Source organism: Leopardus geoffroyi, chromosome A1, assembly GCF_018350155.1.
Source record: "Leopardus geoffroyi isolate Oge1 chromosome A1, O.geoffroyi_Oge1_pat1.0, whole genome shotgun sequence".
In the NCBI taxonomy this organism is placed as follows: Eukaryota; Metazoa; Chordata; class Mammalia; order Carnivora; family Felidae; genus Leopardus; species Leopardus geoffroyi.
The window spans coordinates 25,030,104-25,050,161 of record NC_059326.1 but is presented as its reverse complement, the minus strand read 5'-3'; the positions used below and the strand labels follow the sequence as shown (position 1 = coordinate 25,050,161).

Here is a 20,058-nt window from a genome sequence, read left to right as displayed (position 1 = left end):
AATGTAGTTGTGGAGTAGGTAGGGTAAGGAAGATAGCATGCAGTTACAGAACAAAGAGAAATGACAAGTTAGATTTTGCAGCATATCAATGAACAAGGTGGGGATAGTTACAAAATGTTTATGAAACACAAAGTTATTTATTAGTCAGTACAATCGTCTAAGAAACGGTCAGGATAGCTGCCAAAAAAACCGAACTGACTCAGTAATAGGTGCTTACTCTCATTTATTTTGGATTGCACACGTTCTCTTGCCAATTTATTACCAGCAGCTGGAGTCCAGTTGTGGGGTTATGGCAAATGGACAAACTTGACCCATCACTTAGAAGGCAACACACGTTCAACTGTAGAAGCAAATCAGTTCTAGCCGAGCAGCTGCTTTCAGGACGACTGCTTTCATTGAGACTTTAACTGGCATCCAAGAGCTTTTACGGAAAGCTCGGTAAAAAAGAACTCTAAGGGTGTATGCTTGGCACTATGTAGACTATTTGAATTAAAAAAATGGAGACTTAACAGTACATTCTCACTTAACAGCTCTGAATGCGGTGGCTAAGTGTGCAGAGGAATAGCTCTAAAATTTTCTTTCATAACAAAAAGATGCTCAAATCCTAAAAGGCGACACATTGTATGGCAAATTTAAGTACAGTTTTCATTCTGTAAATAAATAACCTGTGGAACATTCCTAAAGAAAACCATTATTTTCTGTTATATTCCACGTTTCTGGGAAACAGAAGTTCTAGGACTTGAACTGTTTGTGCTATAGCAAATATCTACTATAATTAGGAAGTTGGTGTTTTAAAGGATATTTATTCTCCAGGGTCAGTAAGGAATTTCTTCTTTATTCAAAATATCTACCAATTAGAAAAGGAAACAGACACCAGGAAAATCTAGTGCCACTCCCATCCTCCCCCCGCCCCCCTTGCCATTTTCTTATACATGCTTTCAAAGTCATTTGAAAATAATACCATTTCCTTTGCTGGGTCAGTATCTTAAATAAGGGTACAATGAACATTTCTTGAAATGAGCAGGAATTTTACATCAGTAACACTGTTACCTTTAGAGGATACAAAACTACTGACACAGGTAACGGATTACAGTCTGAGCAAAAACCTGTGAGAGCCAATGAAAAAAATTATAATTTTGACTGGTTTCCTTTATTATTGTTGTCTGCCCACACGTTCTGCAGCTTGGAGTGCATTTCAAATCCTTCTAAGACTCCTCTTTATGAGTTACAGAAATATACACAGAACAAAACAGATGGTAATTTAAAAAAATTAAGTCATCTTACATATTACAGGCTAGACAGTTCAATGTAATCGAAGATGATAGCCCTGAAAAATTCGACGGTAGGATTTTAAAGTTCAGATGACATAGGTTTGTTCACTCTTGGTTTGTTTCAAGTATTACTGACCTGTATTTGAAGTCTCTCCTCAACTCCTACTGCATTATTTACTTGAGCAGTAAAATGTGAAATATGAACTATGCAATGTTGATGACAAATGTCTCAGAACATTAGGAATAAGATCAATGAAGAGCAAAGTAAATCTAGAACAAGGAAAGGTACATTTATTAAAAATAAAAACAGTAGACATTTTCTGATAACAAAACCATTTAGAATCCAAAGACATCCAATATACATTGTAACAAAGCACATGTATTAAAAAAAAAAAACAGACCCATTAGTAAATTTTTTTTTTCCCGAACTTTAGAAAGGAAAAAAGTACTTTGGCTACCTCCTGCTGGAGGTCTGCCCCCAAACACAGCCCGCAGGACCAGCATCCGCCTTCAAGAGCTCTGCACACAGCGTGCATTCATTCCATGAACACAACGTTTCTGAATAAAATCTATTTCTGTAGGGATGATCCAGAACATAAGTCAGTGGCTCCATTTCATAAAAAATATTCATAGGCTGCATGAGCAGTGGCAACTGTTTTTCCAAAATCTTCAGTTTTAACAAAAAGTACAGAATAAACTAAATCTAGATGTTTTCACATTATTTCACATGAATATCAAGTACTGTGTAAAAATCTATGTAAAACCTTAAGTTAGCCAAAACTAGTGTCTTTAAACTTTAGATCAAAGTTGTTCTTCACCCTTTTACCATGGCTGATAAATCTTTTCTGCCTTTGTTATGAATAATGTTTGTCAAACCAAAGAACTCTGAAAAAGAATGTGTAATCTTGAAGGAAGAGAGTACCAAAAATGTCATTTAACTTCAGGCCTAAGACACACACAGTTCCTGCTGGACAGTGGACTGCGAGAGTTTATTATCTTCAGTCTTCTCATGTCCTGGGGCATGACAAGCAGTCTTCTTCTTAAATAACCGAAGACTCAATCGCAGTAATTCATTGTCTACCACTGGAGCACTTGTGTAAGCCTGTTTCACGGTGCCCTATTTGAAGAAAACAAAAACAAATTTTAAAAGATGAGGGGCGCCTGGGTGGCTCCGTCGGTTAAGCGTCTGACTTCGGCTCAGGTCATGTTCTCATGGTCCGTGAGTTCGAGCCCTGCGTCAGGCTCTGTGCTGACAGCTCAGGGCCTGGAGCCTGCTTCTGATTCTGTGTCTCCCTCTCTCTGACTCTCCCCTGTTCATGCTCTCTCGCTGTCTCAAAAATAAACATTAAAAAAATTAAAAAAAAAAAATGTATGCTACGAGTTGACAAAGGCAGGTTAACCTCTAACAAAAATATTAAAGTGACAAGAAAAATTAATTTGGGATGGATATTTAAAGACAAACTTAAGAAATGTTTTCGGATTCAAGAAATCTTAGAAAAGAAAGCTTTGAGGGGCATCTCTTGCCTAAAGTTGGAATCTTCAACAATCCCTGACAGGTCATCAACGAGTTATTTCCAATGACAAAACAAACAGCAATCACTGCACGTTTTTGAACATGTTGAAATAAAATCTCTTATATAGGGCTGAACACTAATTCAGTCTTACTTTACATGACAGCCTTTCAAACCTCTGAGGAGAAGCACTTGCACTCCTTTCTGGTCTGTCCATGTTCTGTCTGTAGAACGTGGGCTCTAGGAGTGAACAAATTCTCTAGAAGACAGCTGATCACTGCAGTCCACTGAGACAGTACTACCGCCCTTCTGTTAAAATGCTTCTCTCTGTTACTGTAATTTAAGGCTACATTAGCATTTTTGGAAGTTGTCATAAAATTTTGTTAAATGTTCTCCAAGTGTGTTCGTAAATGAAAGAAGGTAAGATTTGACTATCTTGGGCATTCTGCCATTTCTCTTCTTTCTAGGATCCTTAAAAGAACAGTGGTTCCTCGATTACATGTGCGTTGAACAATATACATGTTGTGATACAGAAAACGGACTTTTTATGCATACTTCTGTGTTTACACTTGGGTACTGATTCACATAACCATGACCACAATCAGAATAGAGAAGTTTCATCATTCAGAAAACTCCCTTTGTGTTCACACCCTCTCCCCAACTCTAACCCCTGGCAATCAGAGAGAGGGTCTCTGTGATTGCTTTGCCGTTTCCAGAGCATCAAATAAATGGAATCATACACTATATGATCTTTAGAGACTTGTTTCTTTCAGTATCGTGTTTTTGAGATTAATCCATATTGTTGATAGTACTTACTGACAGTTTGGCTATTTTTTCTTATAAATTAGTAACCAGTTATACAGATGTGTCCTAGTTTATCAATTAGCTACGTAAAGAACACTGGGGTTGTTTCCAGTTTTTGGAGATTATGAATAGACCTGCTATAAGCTACTGTGGACAGGTTTTTATATGAATGTAAGTTTTCATTTTTCGAAGGTAAAAACCTGGCAATAGGGATTACTGGGTCATATAGTGAATATTCATTTCACCAAACCACCACACTGTGTTCCCACGTGGTGTACCATTTTGCATTCTCACCGGTAACACGTGGTAGTTCCAACTGCTCTACATCCTTGCTACGGGGTTTGTTGCGGTTGGTTTTTAGCTACCGTAACAGGTTCACAATGGTATCTCATTTAATTTTTAATCTGCATTTGTTAATGGCTCAAAATGTTAAACATCTTCTCATGGGCTTATTAACATATCCTCTTTGGTGAACTGTCCATTCAAGTGTTGCCCGTTTAAAAAAATTGGATTGCTTTTTTTTTTTTTTACTGTTAACTTTTCAGAGTCCTTTACACAATCTAGATAGAAGTCCTTTCCCCCAAAAAGTGGTGTCCAGATATTTTCTCTCAGTATCCTTGTCTTTTCAGTCTTCATCTCTTTCACAGAAGTTGTACATTTTGATGAAGAACCGGTATATCAAAATAAAAAGGTCAATTAAAAAAACAACCCATTTTTAAATCCCGCCCCCCCCCCCCCCCCGGTAGATTAGTCCTACTTGTGTGGGTTTGTGGGTTTATTTCTGGACTCTGTACCATTGGTTTTGGTGTGTGTCATCCCTGGTGCCAGGACCACATTATCCTGAGTACTGTGGCTTTACAGGCAGTCTTAAAACTGGGAACTTTGAGTCCTTCAACTGTATTCATCTTTTTAAACAACTATTCTGTGTATTCTAGTTGCTTTGACTTTCCATGTAATCTTAAAAAAAAAACACTGCTGCAATTTTGCTGGATTGTGTTAAATCTGCAGATCCATTTGGGGAAAATTACAATCTTAACTATATTGAGTCTTCCAATCCATGAACAAGATGTACGTCTCCGTTATTCAGGTCATCTTTGATTTTTTTTATGTCAGGGTCTCATAGTTCTCAGCACACAGACCCTGCACCATGTTCTGTTAGATTTGTATCTAAGTACTTTTTGCTGGGGAGCCACTAAAAAGTATTTCCTACCTTTCAGTTCCCAGGTGCTTCTATACACTGTTAGTATATGGAAATCCAATTGCTTTGCTCATGCTCTGTATCCTGTGGCCTTGTTACACTCTTAAGTTCTGAGAGTGTTTCTGATAAATTCCTTGAAAACTTTCACGTAGGCAATCATCTTGTCTGTAAATACAGTTTTACCTCTTCTTTTCCAATCTGTATGCCTTCTACTTCCTTTTCTTATTGAACTGGCTAGAACTCCCAGTAAAATGTGGAATAGGGGTAGTGAGAATGGAGAGCCTTGCCTCGTTCTGACCTCTCCGGGAAATATTTCAAACTTTTACCCTTAAGTACGATGTTAGCTACAGGTTTTTGGAGATGTGAGTCAAGACTCTTTCTTATTCCAGCTTACTAAGAATTTTTATTGCATAGGAATGCTGATTTTTCTCAAATGTTTTTTTCTGCATCAATTGACAGGATTAGGTATTTTTTCTTCTTGGTCGGTCAATATGTGGATTACACTGAATAATTTTAGAATACTAAACTAGCATATTAAACCAGCCTTTCACTCTGAGGATAAATGGTATTTGGTCACAGTGCAGTACTCCTTTTATATATTGCTGGATTTGATTTACAAGTTTTGAGGATTTTTTATGTGTATGCTCATGAGTGATACAGATAGGTAGTTTTCTTGTGATGTCTTACTCTGGTTTTGATATCTGAGTAGTTGTCCTCATAAAATGAGTTGGGAAGGATTCCTGTCTCTTCAATTTTCTGGAAGAAATTATGTAGAATTGGTGTTATTTCTTTTTTTTTTTTTTTTCAACGTTTATTTATTTTTGGGACAGAGAGAGACAGAGCATGAACGGGGGAGGGGCAGAGAGAGAGGGAGACACAGAATCGGAAACAGGCTCCAGGCTCCGAGCCATCAGCCCAGAGCCCGACGCGGGGCTCGAACTCACGGACCGCGAGATCGTGACCTGGCTGAAGTCGGACGCTTAACCGACTGCGCCACCCAGGCGCCCCGAATTGGTGTTATTTCTAACTTAAACATTTGGTAGATTTTGCCAGTGAAACCATCTGAGAGTGGAGGCTTCTTTTCCAATAAAAACCAGACCAAAGCAAACCGACACAGACGATTCAAAGATGCTTGTGGATTTTAGAGCAATTGATCCATTTCTCCTAAACTGTCGAATTTATGTGCATAGAGCTGTTTACAGTATTATCCTTTTAATATCTATGAGACTTGGATTAGTTTTTTTCATCTCTTCAGAATTTTTCTATTCATTTTTTGTGGTATTCCTTCCTTCCTTCTGCTTGCTACCAGTTCTATATATCCTTTTAATACGACAATACTCAAATGAGACTTCAGCTCATTTAAAGCAGCTAAGTGTTCTCTTGGTATCCTTAAACTATCTTTTCTGATAATTTATATATTTTAAAAATCATTCTCTAAATAAAGGCCAGGCCAAAATATGAGTTCACTGGCTTTCCACTTTTTTTCATCATCTGATAAGAAGTACCAGTTTCCTTGATGAGGGGTCCTATTCTGTATTTTGCTTTCACAGTCCTATATATTTTAAAGAGGTTTCTTTTTTTCTTAACATCTTTCACGAGGCTCTCTTATATCTGAAATTCACTTTTCTTCAGTTGGGTCTCTTCAGGTTTTGTGTGAAAATTTTTAACGCTGAGCAATCAGAAAAGCTCACAATGCTTTCTTCAGGTGGATCATTTAAGACATTAATACTGTGCCACTATAACTTTTTATAACATGTCACATGCTAGTTAATGGTCTGTGCCCTGTACTGAAGGATTACAAGGTTCTGACAATGGCTCTCAAGGAGAATTCTGCAAGGGCGTTTTTGGTTGTCACAATTTCTGAGAGGCACTATGACATATTAGAGGAGGAACCGGGGAATGTTACAATATATTTTTTATGAAAAGGAGGCAGGATTCTGGTGAGACTGCAAAACATGCAGCCTTTTTCAACCCAAGTCCTCTCCTTGAGCAAACAGAAAAATTTTCAACTTCAACGCCTGAGGATGGAAGCAAGTCGTACCATTGTAGACACTTACAAGAGAAGCTGACCCATTACATAGGTGCTTCAAGGCTAACTAGGACTCAATTCTCTTAGGGACATTTCCAGCTGAGAAAAGCTGCAAGGAGAAATGGGCATCTAGGCAACAGCATGAGGAGAAAACTAAGCAGTACATGAAGTACATGAAATGGGAGTGCAGAGGAGAATGATTGTAGCAACTCTGTCAGGAGTGACTCTGAGCCAGGCCTTTAACTAGGGAAGACTTTAAAAGCTTCCTATTCCTTGTATCTGTTTCCATTTTAATCTCTGCAGTTGAGTTCATCCCTCTGTTTTTCATGAATTTAATTTCTTCTGCAAATGCGAATCTTTTTCTTTAGCAATGTTGTTGTAAGTGTCCCCAGGTAAAAAGCTAATGAAAGTTTCTCTAACCTTTTAAACCAACTCTCTTAGGCTTTTTAAAGTTTAGACATTTTCAATTTCTCATGATCAGATCTCTTCCAAATCTAATTTCTATTTTATGTTTTATTTTAGTCTTCTTAAGTAAATGCTTACATACACTCACCTGTATTTATTTCCTTTCTTCTGGCTTGGTACATTCTCATAGACACTATTTCTTCCTAGAAATATCCTCACCACTCTGCCTCTGGAAAATTTTTTTCTCTGATGTTCAGTTTAGATAATAAAACATACTAGAAATTTACTTAGAGAAACTTTTCACAAATGGAAACGTTTCACAGAAAGACTATTTAAAACTCTTTATGCATCAAATTTTGAATAACAAATTGCTATTCGACACAAACGTTCATCAATACTCTTAAAGTAAAATGAAAACCATTACAAAATAGAATTCTTCTTTCTCCATGTGTAAAAGACTAGGAAACCAAACTCCTAAAAGCAGATAATGAGACCTTAATCTCACCTTAAAGCAATCAAATGAAAAATATAGCATCCATACTTTCCAAGGAAACAGTACCTTCTCATTTTTAACAAGCTGCTTCCGGATTGCTGAATCCCGTCTGAAGCATAACGCTTTACAACAGGGCCCAAGGTTACTAAGAAGACTTGCTCGCTCTTCTTTTCGTAGTAATGCAGCCATGTTGAGAGCCCCCAGTTCATGTTCAAAAAGACTGTCTGCATCTTTCAATAAAAACAAACAGGCATTTTAGTTTTCCTAAAATAGGAAAGTGTTGCTGGCTGCTTACATATTCCATTAAGTTTATCATAATGCTGGTGAAAATTATTTTATGTTAAAGGCATATATACATTATTAGGTCACAAAACACGTCTCAGTACATTTAAGAGAACTGAAATCCTATCCTGCGTCTTTTCAGACCATGAAAGTATAAAACTAGAAATTAATTACAAGAATAAAAAGCAAGAAAAAAAACTCCACAAACACATAAAGGCTAAACAACATGCTACTAAAAACAACCAATGGGTTAACGAAGAAATGAAAGAGGAAAAAAAAAAAAAAATACATGGAGACAAATGAAAATAAAAACACAACAGTCCAGTATCTTGGGGACACAGCAAAAGCAGTTCTCAGAGGGAAACTTACAGCAATACAGGGCTATGTTAAGAAACAAAAATCTCAATCCAACCTTGCACCTAAATTAGAAAAAGAACAATGCCCAAGGTGAGTAGAAGGAAAGAAATCACAAATATCACGGCAATGACAGAGACTAAAAAAATCAATAGAAAAGATGAATGAAACCAAAGGCTGGTTCTCCGTAAGAGAGAAACAAAACTGAGAGTCATCAAGAAAAAAAACAAGACAAATAAATATAACAGAAATGAGAGGTAACAAGAAACATTACAGAAATACAAAGGATGACAGAGTACTATGAAAAATTATATGCCAACAATTTGGACAACCTAGAACAAATAGGATCTGAACAGACCAATTGCTAGTAACAAAACTGAAGTGATAATCAAAAACTCCCAACCAAAAGTCTAGAACCAGATGAATTCTATCAAACGCTTGTTAATAAGTTAATACCACGTCACCTCAAACGATTCCCCCCAAAATAGGAAGGAAAGCTTCCAAACACATTCTATGAGGCTAGCATTACCCTGATATCAAAACCAGACAAAGACACCACAAAACAACAAAACCATAAGCTAATATTTCTGATGAACACAGATGTAAAAGTCCTCAACAAAATATCAGGAAACAACATTCAACAACACATTAAAAGGACCGTTCACCACAATTGAGGGGGATTAATTCCAGAGATCCAAGATGGTTCAATATGCAAATCAATCAATAGGATATACCACATTAACAAAACTAAGGATAAAAATCATATTACCTCATGGGTGAGGAAAAAGCATTTGACAAAACTGAAACAGCTGCTCACGATAAAAACTCAACAAAGTGGGTTTAGAGGGAATGTACCATAACATTAAAAAGGCCATATATGAGCAACCCACAGCTAACCTCATACGCAATGATGAAAAACTGAGAGCTTTCCCTCTAGGATCAGGAACAAGACAAGGATGCCCACTCTTGCCACTTTTATTCAGCACGGTACTGGAAGTTCTAGCCACAGACCGGAAAAAGAAATAAAAGGCATCCAAATTGGTAGAAAGTAGTAAAACTGTCACTGTTCGCAGATGGCATGATACAGTACACAGAAAACCCTAAAGACTCCACCAAAAAACTCCTAGAGGTAATAAATGAATTCCGTAAAGTTACAAGAAACAAAGTTAATTCCCAGAAATCGGTTGCATTTCTGTAATAATAAAGTAACAGAGAAATTAAGAAAACGCTGCTTAAAATTGTACCCAAAAGAATAAAATACCTAGGAATAAACTTAACCACAGAGGTGAAAGACCTTTACTCTGAAAACTATAAAACACTGATGAAAGAAACTGAAGATACAAACAAATGCAAACACACGCCACGCTCATGGATTGGAAGAATATTGTTAAAATGTCCACACTACCGAAAGCACTCTACAGACACAATGCAACTGCTATCAAAATACCAATAATGTCCACAAAACTAGAATACACAACCTTAAAATTTGTATGAACCACACAAGACCCCAAATAGACAAAGCAATCTTGGCGGAAAAAGAACAGTGTTAGAGGGATCACCATCCCAGATATCAAGCTAGAATGTGCAATCTAAAAAAAACAGAGAACAAACTGATGGTTTCCAGATGGGAGAAGGGTGGGGGATGAGCTAAAAGGTATGCCAGTAATGGAATAAGTAAACCACAGGAATAAAAGGTACAACGCAGGGAATACAGTGAATGGTATTGTAACAGTGCATGGTGACAGATGGCAGCTATACTTAGGGTGAACAGAGCATAACCTCAGAGTTGGTGAATCACTGTGCTGTACAACTGACACCGATGGTAACACCGTGTGCCAACCATACTGCAATGAAAACATTTAAGAGGCAATATATTCTCTGTGAAAGGTCTTGAACATGTAGTTATGTTGCTAATCTCAAACAAAAATAAATATTCAGATAGCCACCTGAAGATGTAAGACAAGTAGCCTGGGGGGAAAGAATTTAGACACTGATTACTGTCTATTACTGGGAAGAAAGGTTGGAAGTTAGTGAAATCGAATTCAGTATATTGTTTACCATCAACTATCGCATAAAGTCCGGGAATAGATTTCAGGACTTTATTATAGCAGCATTCAATTGCAGTAATACGACTACCTTTTGTGATCTCTTAAAAAAAAAAAATCAGGTAAGTGATGATTAGGTATTAAGACAACCAGCAAATTTTATCGTAGATTTGGTCACTGTGAAAACAATGTATAAATAAAAATCACTTAGTCTTAAGTTACAACATGCAAAGGCAGGGAGGAAACACTTAAATCTCTCCTTAATTCTTCTATTTTTATAAAGTTTGATGGAAGATAAAGAGGTTGGGTTAAATAAGAAGTCAAAATAACAGAACAGGGCCAGTCAGTAATCCAAAAATATAACACAGTAAAACTTCACAGCTAGCACTCTACAAGCTGGCCAGAAGTACCAACAGCTACCAGATACTGCTTCTATGGCAACATAATCAAACAGGTTATTGTTAGAGTCCACAAAGGAAAATGGTAAATATCACCTAGTAAAAACACAACAGAAACATCTGACTGTTTCACTTCCATTTCCTGAACTGCAAAGCACAGTGAGATTAGAGAATTAACAAGAAACTAGTCTCATGTAATATATCTAGTCAACAGGTCATACACCTGTCAAAAGGTACAGAATGTAAGACAAGTGTAAATAAATATAAAGAAAAAACTCAAAACCAGTTTGCAAACTTCAGTGTCTATCAGAATCATCTGAGGAGCTTTCTAAAATACAGTGCCAGGGTTCTACCACTGCATCTACAGAATCTCCACAGTTGGATCAGGATACCTAAATGGGAAAAAGGCAGTCCCTCAGGTGATTCAGATAGAACTATGCTTCAGGCAAGCAGTGACACAGTCACATACACATAGTATTAAAAAAACCTAAAAACCCCCAAAATATTAACTACCATTCCACTGTAGATACTAATACAGAAGAAATGTGCACTGAGCCCACCTTCTTCCTGGAACAATGGTCATGATGACAAATTTCTTTTTATTGGAATCCTTATCGTTCTCTTCTTTAACAAAAGAATACAAAACACACACTTGCGCACCTCCCTAGAAAGTATAATACGCCCAAACTTCCAGTCTCTTCATGGTTTTGAAATGACTACCACAAAATTATTCAAGAGACTTTTTTTTTTTTTAAAGTAATTTCTATGCCCAACACGGGGCTCGATCTCACCACCCTGACATCAAGAGTTGCAGTCTCTACCGATTGAGCCAGACAGGTGCCCCCTTACTTATTTTTAATCTATCACACTCCACACAGAAAACTTAGGCAAAGGCAATTTAAGTTTCGGTATACTTATAAAGCTTACAGTGTTTTTAAAATTACAAATGGGATAGGGATATACTTTCTTCAGTATTGGGACACTGAAATAGACTGAATAGGATAGAAAAAATCAGTACCAATTATTTTACAAATACTTCTTGAAACTGTGTGTCAGATACTGTTCTAGATAATAGCATAATCAGTAAGAACAGGCCATTATACAATGGATACAGCAGTATACAAAGTCCCATTCCTTAGGAAACGTATATTCAGCATCCTGTATCAGTTCTCTTGTTCTCTAATTAGGAGAGGTCTGATTGGTGAGCAACAATTAACCCCCCTTTGCGATGTATGTCATCAGGTTATGGCCAAACTATATTTCCTAGGTAGCAAAGTCATAGGAGCAAACTGCTTTAGAGGTGGGTGAGACCTTAGGGCTTTCATTCCATTATTTAATACCCACAGGAGTTACCTGCTTTAGGTCAAAGAGCCAACCAAACAAGGCAGAAAGAGCGGGGGCAGGAACCTAGGAGTTTAGTCATTTGTCAAATTAACACATATTCACAATCATAATAATTTATATGTTTCACGCATATGTTTCATTCTATATTTATTGGGACGTGTTAAAATCAAGACTTTTGCTGCTTATGCTAACAGTTGAAAGAAAAAACATGAAAGTAATAAAACAATTTTTTTCAGGGAGCCTGGGTGGCTCGGTCAGTTAAAATGCCTGCCTCTTGATTTCAGCTCAGGTCATGATCTCACAGCTCCTGAGTTGGAGCCCCATGTTGGGCTCCGCTGTGACAGTGCAGAGCCTGCTTGGGAATCTCTCTCCCCCCTCTGTCTCTGCCCTTCTCCCGCTTGCTCGCGTGCTCTCGCTCTCAAACATTAAAATTTTTTTTCCATTTTTGTATTAGTAAAAATCTTAATTTTTAAACCTTTACTCTCACAAACATGATATAAAATTAAATGTCGTTGCTTTCACATTTTATCTCTTCCTTCTTTTTACCACCCAGTCATTCCCCTTCCGTTGTAATGAAAAGCTGTTGCAATAAGGTCTAAAATCAATATGAAACTATTTTCAAACTAAATAGTAGTAGTCACTATTTATTAAGTGTCACCATATGTCAGGAATCATTCTAAGTATTTTACTTAAACCTCATTTGCTGCTCCTAACAATCTTATGAAGTTGATGGGGTAACTATTCCCAGCTTACAAATGGTGACACTAACACACATAGTAGCTGGTAAGTGTGTGCCTATTTAGGAATCCAGATCATCTGGCACAGACACCAAGCTTCTACCCCCTTTGTTAAAGGCTCAACCTAGACATTTGCATATGGTAGAATTCCCCATTTCCCAGGGGAAAGGGTTGCCTTGACACCCAATTTGTTTAGATATGAACGAAGCCCACTTTTCCAGGCTCTGCTCTGGTTAGTTCTGGAAACACGACTAAGAACTTTACTGTGCTATTTCTGCACCTTTTTTGCTTTAATTTGCAGAGTCAAAATTCCTTTTTAAATTTCTGACAAAGATTTAATACTGAATATCAAGTGATTCCTCAAAAATAAAAAAAACGTTCCTACACTTGGAGTGCTATGTGAAAACAAAGAACCCTTTTCAAAGGCATCTTAATTAAGTTGCAGCAGACATTACACAAAGTAGAATGGGATTACCTTTGGGTTTTTCTAAAAGTCTCTGACATGTTTCTTTGACTTTGGTGAAGAGTTCAGAACCTGCCAACTTTTTAGAAATCCCCACTCTTAGCATAACAGCTCCAGGTGTGAATTTTAAGAGGGCAGCCCCAGGCTCTCGTGGTTCTTTTGGATGCTTTGGCATAAGACCAGACCAATCCACATCTATCACATCTAATGGATCTGTAAAAAGTTAAGAATGGGTGTTTTTACATCAAGAAATAGCATTCTTGTTATCTTTTGATAAACAGAAACTGCAAAACATAGAAAGCATTAAGTAACAAGTGTTTTAAATGAAAAATAACAGTCTTAAAATGAAAGCTTTACTATAAAGACTAATATTTAGAATCTAAGGACCTTTCCAGTAAAAAAAAAAAACAAAACAAAAAAAAAAACCTCATCAAAAGATAACAGGCAAGCAAACAAAACCCAAGCGCATTCCTACAAATTTAATACTGCGAACAAATAATCCATCTACTGACAAGGGACAACTGAAAAAATTAACAGTAATGTTGTATTTAATAACATATAATAAAAAAAGATATACGTACCTTCTACATTAGTAGAAAATTGTGAAATACAAAACAAATTAAGTCAAAATAAAATTTTAACGTTTTACATTCCCCAACAAAACAAAGCCCCGCACTATGATAAAAAAAAAAATTATAACGGGGCGCCTAGGTATAACAGTTGGTTAAGCATCTGACTCTTGATTTCAGCTCAGGTCCTGATCCCACCATGGTGAGATCCAGCCCCACGCTGGGCTCTGGGCTTGGAGGCTACTGATTCTCTTTCCCCCCCCCTCTGTCTGCCTCTTCCCCCACGCGTGTGGGCTCTCTCTCCCTCAAACAAATTACAACAAGCAGACTAACTGGGACGTTGCTTCAGGCTGTGGTCACCAGAATAAGCTCTGGCGGAGTGTACGGTTCTATACTATACAAGGGAAGATAATTACTGAGTTGAGAAAATTGACAGAGGTATATAGATCTTGCATTAATGTAATTTCAACAATTATAAATTTTGAATGACCGTTTCAGAAGTTGGCTTGTGGCACCACAACCGTGAAGCTTTGTACCATACATCTACCATCCGGAACACTGCTGGGCAATCAGTATTCGGTTAGGTTCCAAGTTATATAACATGAATTTCAACTTCTGGAATGGAAATCTTAGAATTTTACTATTTTAAAAGAGACCCTGTCCAATTCGTAGGCAATGTCGACTTAAACGTGTGCTGACCATACAGACTGTGATTTTCATTGTATTGGCCTTTCAGTCTCAAATAAAACACAGAAAGAAAAATTCTGCCTTTCATTACTTAGCAATGCCTTAATACCAAAAATCAGGTCATTTTTACGTTCAACCACCTCTGTAAATGATTACCTGGCATCTTCTCCTCATCCTGTTGGTCTTCCCTCTTTTCAGCATCACCTGCTAGAATTTCATCTAGTTCATCATCACTGATTGGCTCATATCCTTCTCCAGCACCAGATCCTAACGAATGTGCATCATCTAACTTGGATTCGTCATCTCCTGTTTCGGAAAGATTTATCTCATGTCAAAGAGCACACAGGAGGGACATTTAAGTGAAACCAAAGAGGAAGAGGCTGTGCACACTAAAATATTTGAAAAGCGTTTTTTTCCTTAGAAAACTACATTTCTTAATATTCCAAAAGAAAAGTTAAATTTTAAGTGCAAGAACACAGTAAAAACAGCAATACCGAAACAAGTTATAAGATTACAATTAAAATGTGACAAAAGGTACCGCTAACTTATTAATTTTGCTTCTGTATGTTAATGTTTTTATAATAAAACTTTAAGTAAATCCAGACAAATTTACTAACTTCAAAAGGATGTAGTAATTTCTTTACTTAAATAAACTCATTAATTTAAAAGACTTGTAAACATTAATAATTACATTTATTTGAAAAATTGCCGCTGATTCTCCCTCTACCTCCCAATTCATCTCCCTATCCCAACTCAATTTTAAAGAGAATGCTGTAAGAAATTTAAAAATATTTTGTTGGTACCACTAGCATATATTTATCTTACCAATGTTTCTCAATTACTTAGGTTAGGCCTTGTCACCCAGTGAGTTGCTGTGAACTGAAAAGTACCCTAAAACTAGAGAGTATGTTTAATATTTCTAATCAGTTATTCACACACTTTACTGAGTTTACAACACTAGGTTAGCAAAATGCAGCAGTATACTTTACAGGTATAAATTTGCAGCAAATAAAATATAATAAACTATGAGATGTTTCTGGTCATTCTATAATTTTCTATTATGTTCTAGCATAATCTCCCAATTCACTTCTAAGGTAATCAACTTTAATGACTTCATTTTACAAATATACATCTAAGCATAAAAGCATATAATAGGATTTGTATTTTTTCAAGTTTATCCCACTCATTTTCCTACTTTAGGTGAATAAAATTTTTCATCTCACAGTAGGTAATTCACCTATAAATTTCGATGCTATGTTATGTGTGATCACAACCAGTGAATGCTGTATTTTAGGGATGAGGGGCACTGACTCCAATCACAAGAGAGTTATTATGATTAGTTCAATTATACTCAATTACACTCCAACATTATACCTCCATTAGTACTATGGCTCAGGATTTGAGGCTATTTATACTCAAAATTGAGATGAAAACATAATGTGAGGAAACACTGAGATAGAAATGTTTTTGTCAAATAGAAAAAATATAACAGCTGCTGTATTGGAACATATCTGATCAGATAAGCAAGAGATAGTAAAGATGTTTATAGTTTCAAAAGAATGTGGATTTACTCTAGGCCCAATGTTATAATACAACAAATAAAAAGAATAGTGAAATAACTGCTGCTTATATACAAGTATCCTAGAAGTTTCTTGAGGGCTTGATATCAGAACAATGGTGTTAAGCACTGGTACCAGAACTGGACAATCCCAAGGAGGCAGAATTTCCAGGACAATTTTCAGGGAAGCCATTACTCTTGTTAAGCTAGCCTATATAATTCACCAAAGAATAAGACGTGGGTATATATATATGCACAGGCAGAATATATTTTCATTCATCAACCATTTACTGCACCCTTGCTATAGTCCTGATGATAAAGAAATGAAAAGCTATGGTCCCTAACAAAGGAGTAGAGTACAGTGGGGACAAAACCAAGGGAAAATAATTGTAATACAGCGTGGGGATGTTATAAAAGACATATAGACAAGGTGCTATGGCAACCTGAATAAGTACCGTTAGCAGAGAAGGCTTCACGGAGCAAACGATGCACAGACTGGGAAATGAAGTCTGAATAAGGGAAGATAAGAGGGCAAACATCTACCAAGCAAAGGGAAGAGGCAGCACAAAGAAGGCTGGGGGGCAGTGCACTGAGAGAATTCAGAGGCATGAGTGGTCTGTACTAGACTGGGGGTGAAGAAGAGAGTGGAGGCAGTGAACAGTGATGTTCCCCACAGCTGAGGCTGGCTCTTAGTGGGCCAAAGGGGAAATGCATTTTCAGGGAGTGTTGACTGTTTCGTGTATTTGTTCTCAATTGCCCTGGAAAACAGAATCACTAAGAGTTATTTGGAATCTGTCTCTGAACCAAGAAATAACTTCCATTTTTATGATTTTTTTTTTTAAATATCTAAGAAAAGAAGGTGATAACTATTTTTTACTGCATCTACCTTTTATTTCATTCAGGGGAATCTGAACCAAGTATACCATGATAATACAAATCAGGGGACCACATTTTTGAAATATCACAGGGCTTTTCCTTATGCATATCAGAACACCTTCACAAGAAAATATTTTATTTCCTATGAAATCTGAAAAGGAATGGAGCAGATAACAGACAACAAGGCACTCACCTTCCACACTCTCAGTTCTCTCCGCTTTGTTTAGATCTTCAAATCCCTGCACAGATCCTAGATCTTTATCCATTTTTTCTTTATCCAAAGCAAGACAGTCTCGGGAAGTGCCTTCTAGGTCTCTTTCATGTTCACTCTCCAGTTTTGCTTCACTGCGTTTTACAGACTCTATTTGAGAAGAACTCTCAAAAGTTCTGTCTCTGTCTCTGTCCCTGTCCCTTTCCATAGAATCAGGAATTAGTCTCTCTCTTTCCCTGTCCAAATCTCTCCGTTTGTCTCGTTCTCTCTCTCGTTCCCGCAATCTATCTCGGTCCCTGTTCCGTGTCCAATCTTTATCAGCATCTCGGTCCCATTCTCTCTGTCTTGTGTCTCTCCTCTCTCTGTCCCGGTCTCTATCATGCTCATATCGATCACGTTCTTGAAGCCTATCTCTGCTATCAAACGACCCGGATCTTGAATGGACCTGTCGATCTGATTCAGGAGAACTTCTTCTTGAACTATGGCTCCTTGAATCCTGGCGATCTAAAATAAATATACAAAGAGTTTACACAAGGTAAGAAATAAAATGCTTCACTGCTGCCATACTTGTATCAAATCACTGTGTTATGCACCTGAAACTAATACTGTATGTCAACTCTACTTCAATTGAAGGAAAAGAGAAGGAAAGAAAAGAAAAAGGGAGAGGAAGGAAGGAAGGAAGGAAGGGAGAAGGGAAAGAAATAAAGAAAAAAAAATGCTTCATTTTAGGGTCCTTTAAAACTTACGTTTGATGTTTCCATAGTCCCAATCATTCAAGAAACTCATTTTAAGGAAAAATTATAAAGTGCTAATTAAGATATGTAAAAGGCAAGGGAACATGTAATTTTCCACTATAACCACAAAATATCTTCCAAGAAATACATACATAAAATGGGTAAGCATTAACGGAACTGATCACTTCATCATCTGACCTCTTCCTATCCCCTATCTTATTTTCTGTGGTCAAAAGAAAAAGCACTGGCTGCAGGAGGAAGAGCAGGAAGGTTAAAATTTCAAGCATCAGTAAGGCACTTGAATACGTGAGCCCTCTGCCAAGATATACTACTAACATCCTGATATCAAACTGACGGACGTCACTCAATGTACCTCTATTATAATAATGTTAGTGTTAATGTCGTAACAGGTAACATTCTGGTGGCATGGTTAAGCTTTGAAGTTTCTTAAAATTTAAGGCAGTATATAATGTAACCAATGTCTCATTTACGTTAAAGTTACAATTTGTATAAAAGAGAAAAGTGTATAAAAAACACTAAGACAGGAAGCACTGGCTAGATTAGAATTCAATTTTATTACCTGAAGAAGTACTTCGACTGGGCTCTCCACGCTTTAACTGATCAATCCTAGATTTCCTCTCTCCTGTGATCTCCAGACTTTTTGTTTTCTCTCTATCTCTCGAGCCACTATGCAGTACTCTCTTTCGACCACTTTGGTCATCCCCACTTCGATGGGCAGAATCATTGGACGGGGAGCGGAGACGACCAGATGTATGGCTCCGATTGCTCCGATTGCTGCCGAGGCTGCTACTCCTCTTTTGATCCAGCGGCTTGCGATGCGGCGCATCTTCTATAGTGACGTGCGGCGCCTCTACCTTCTCGGCGCGGGTTCTATGGCACTTCCTGTGCGAGTCTTCACCGGTGCTGTTGGTGGGAGCGGCAGACGAGGAAATGCTGGTGGCGGACGCGCTGAAGGCGGCGGAGGCAGAAGAGGAGAGGGTAGCAGAGGCGGTGGTAGAAGCGGCAGCCGCGGGAGGCGGAGGGGGAGGAAGAGAGGACGGAGATGGAGTCCTTCCGGGAGTGGCAGCCGTGGCGGCGCGCTCCGGTTCCGCCACCTCCGCCCGGTCAGGCACGTCCTCGTCAGACCAGTCGCTGAACGCCGTATCTTCCTTTTTCTGAGACTCCTCCAGACTGCCATCCTTACCATTGGACATGTCAACCAATTCCTCTTTGGCTGTTAGAGGGGGAGTCCGCGGGCCTCTCTTCTTCTTACTCTGCAGGACGGCTTCTTCATCAGAAATATCAGAATCGCCTTTGGATTTCTTACGTTTCTTCTCTATACTTTTCTTCTTCTGGCCTTTTTTTGGTGAAAATACTTGACCGTCTTCAGACGCTGTCTCTGTGTTACCCCTCTCTAACCCAACATCCTCCTCCTTCTTTTTCTTAACAGGTTTCTTCTGAATTTTGGCTTTTTTCTTGTTCTCATCATGAGCTCGATCAGATGCGTCTCGCTCGTCAGACAGGTGGTGTCCCATCATGTCTTGTGGGCGAGTTCTTGAGCTTTCCGGGATTTCTGTCTGTTCTCTCTGTTTATCTACAGAAGAAACTTTCTCTTTAAGCTCCTGCTCTTCATAGCGCCTTGAACTCTCTTTTCTTTCCAGTTTACGATCTTCCTCTTTCCATCTACCCTGCCTGTCTTCTGGAAGGTGTGATGGACTGAGAGAACGAGACTCTTGAGGTCGTACAACCTGGCTCAAGAGTCTATGTTTTTCATCTATACAAAAAGATGAAAGCAATCACACTTTCACCAGGTAAACAACGTTGCATTTACACAGAAATAATAATAGCCCAGCCTCTCACTTTTCATTTTAAAACTTTAAAAATGGCAATAATTTCACTAAAAATATGGACTTACTACCAACAGGAGATGGCCGTGCCACTACGATAAAGTAACTGTATTCCTAACATATACTTTAGTCACATGAGATATTCAGAGGCAGCAGAGCAAGCAAAATTTTAAATCTCACTTCATCATTTCCTGTTAATGCCAAAGAATGGTCTCATGGTTACAAAGGAATGTGGATACAGA

General features: G+C 37.8%; 1 protein-coding gene across 17 annotated transcripts in view; it reads right to left on the bottom strand.

The window, feature by feature from the left end:
- Nucleotides 1-1,540: 1,540 nt before the first annotated feature.
- ZC3H13 (zinc finger CCCH-type containing 13) overlaps nt 1,541-20,058 on the bottom strand; it is a 98,302-nt gene continuing 79,784 nt past the window's right edge. For all 17 annotated transcript variants that reach the window (XM_045476604.1, XM_045476678.1, XM_045476651.1 and 14 more), the window contains 6 exons: nt 18,550-19,743; nt 17,218-17,739; nt 14,747-14,896; nt 13,347-13,547; nt 7,778-7,941; nt 1,541-2,388 (listed from right to left, as the gene is read on the bottom strand). In XM_045476604.1, coding sequence (XP_045332560.1) covers nt 2,218-2,388; nt 7,778-7,941; nt 13,347-13,547; nt 14,747-14,896; nt 17,218-17,739; nt 18,550-19,743 — 2,402 coding nt within the window. In that variant the 3' untranslated portion in view covers nt 1,541-2,217. The remainder of the gene's footprint in view (nt 2,389-7,777; nt 7,942-13,346; nt 13,548-14,746; nt 14,897-17,217; nt 17,740-18,549; nt 19,744-20,058) is intronic.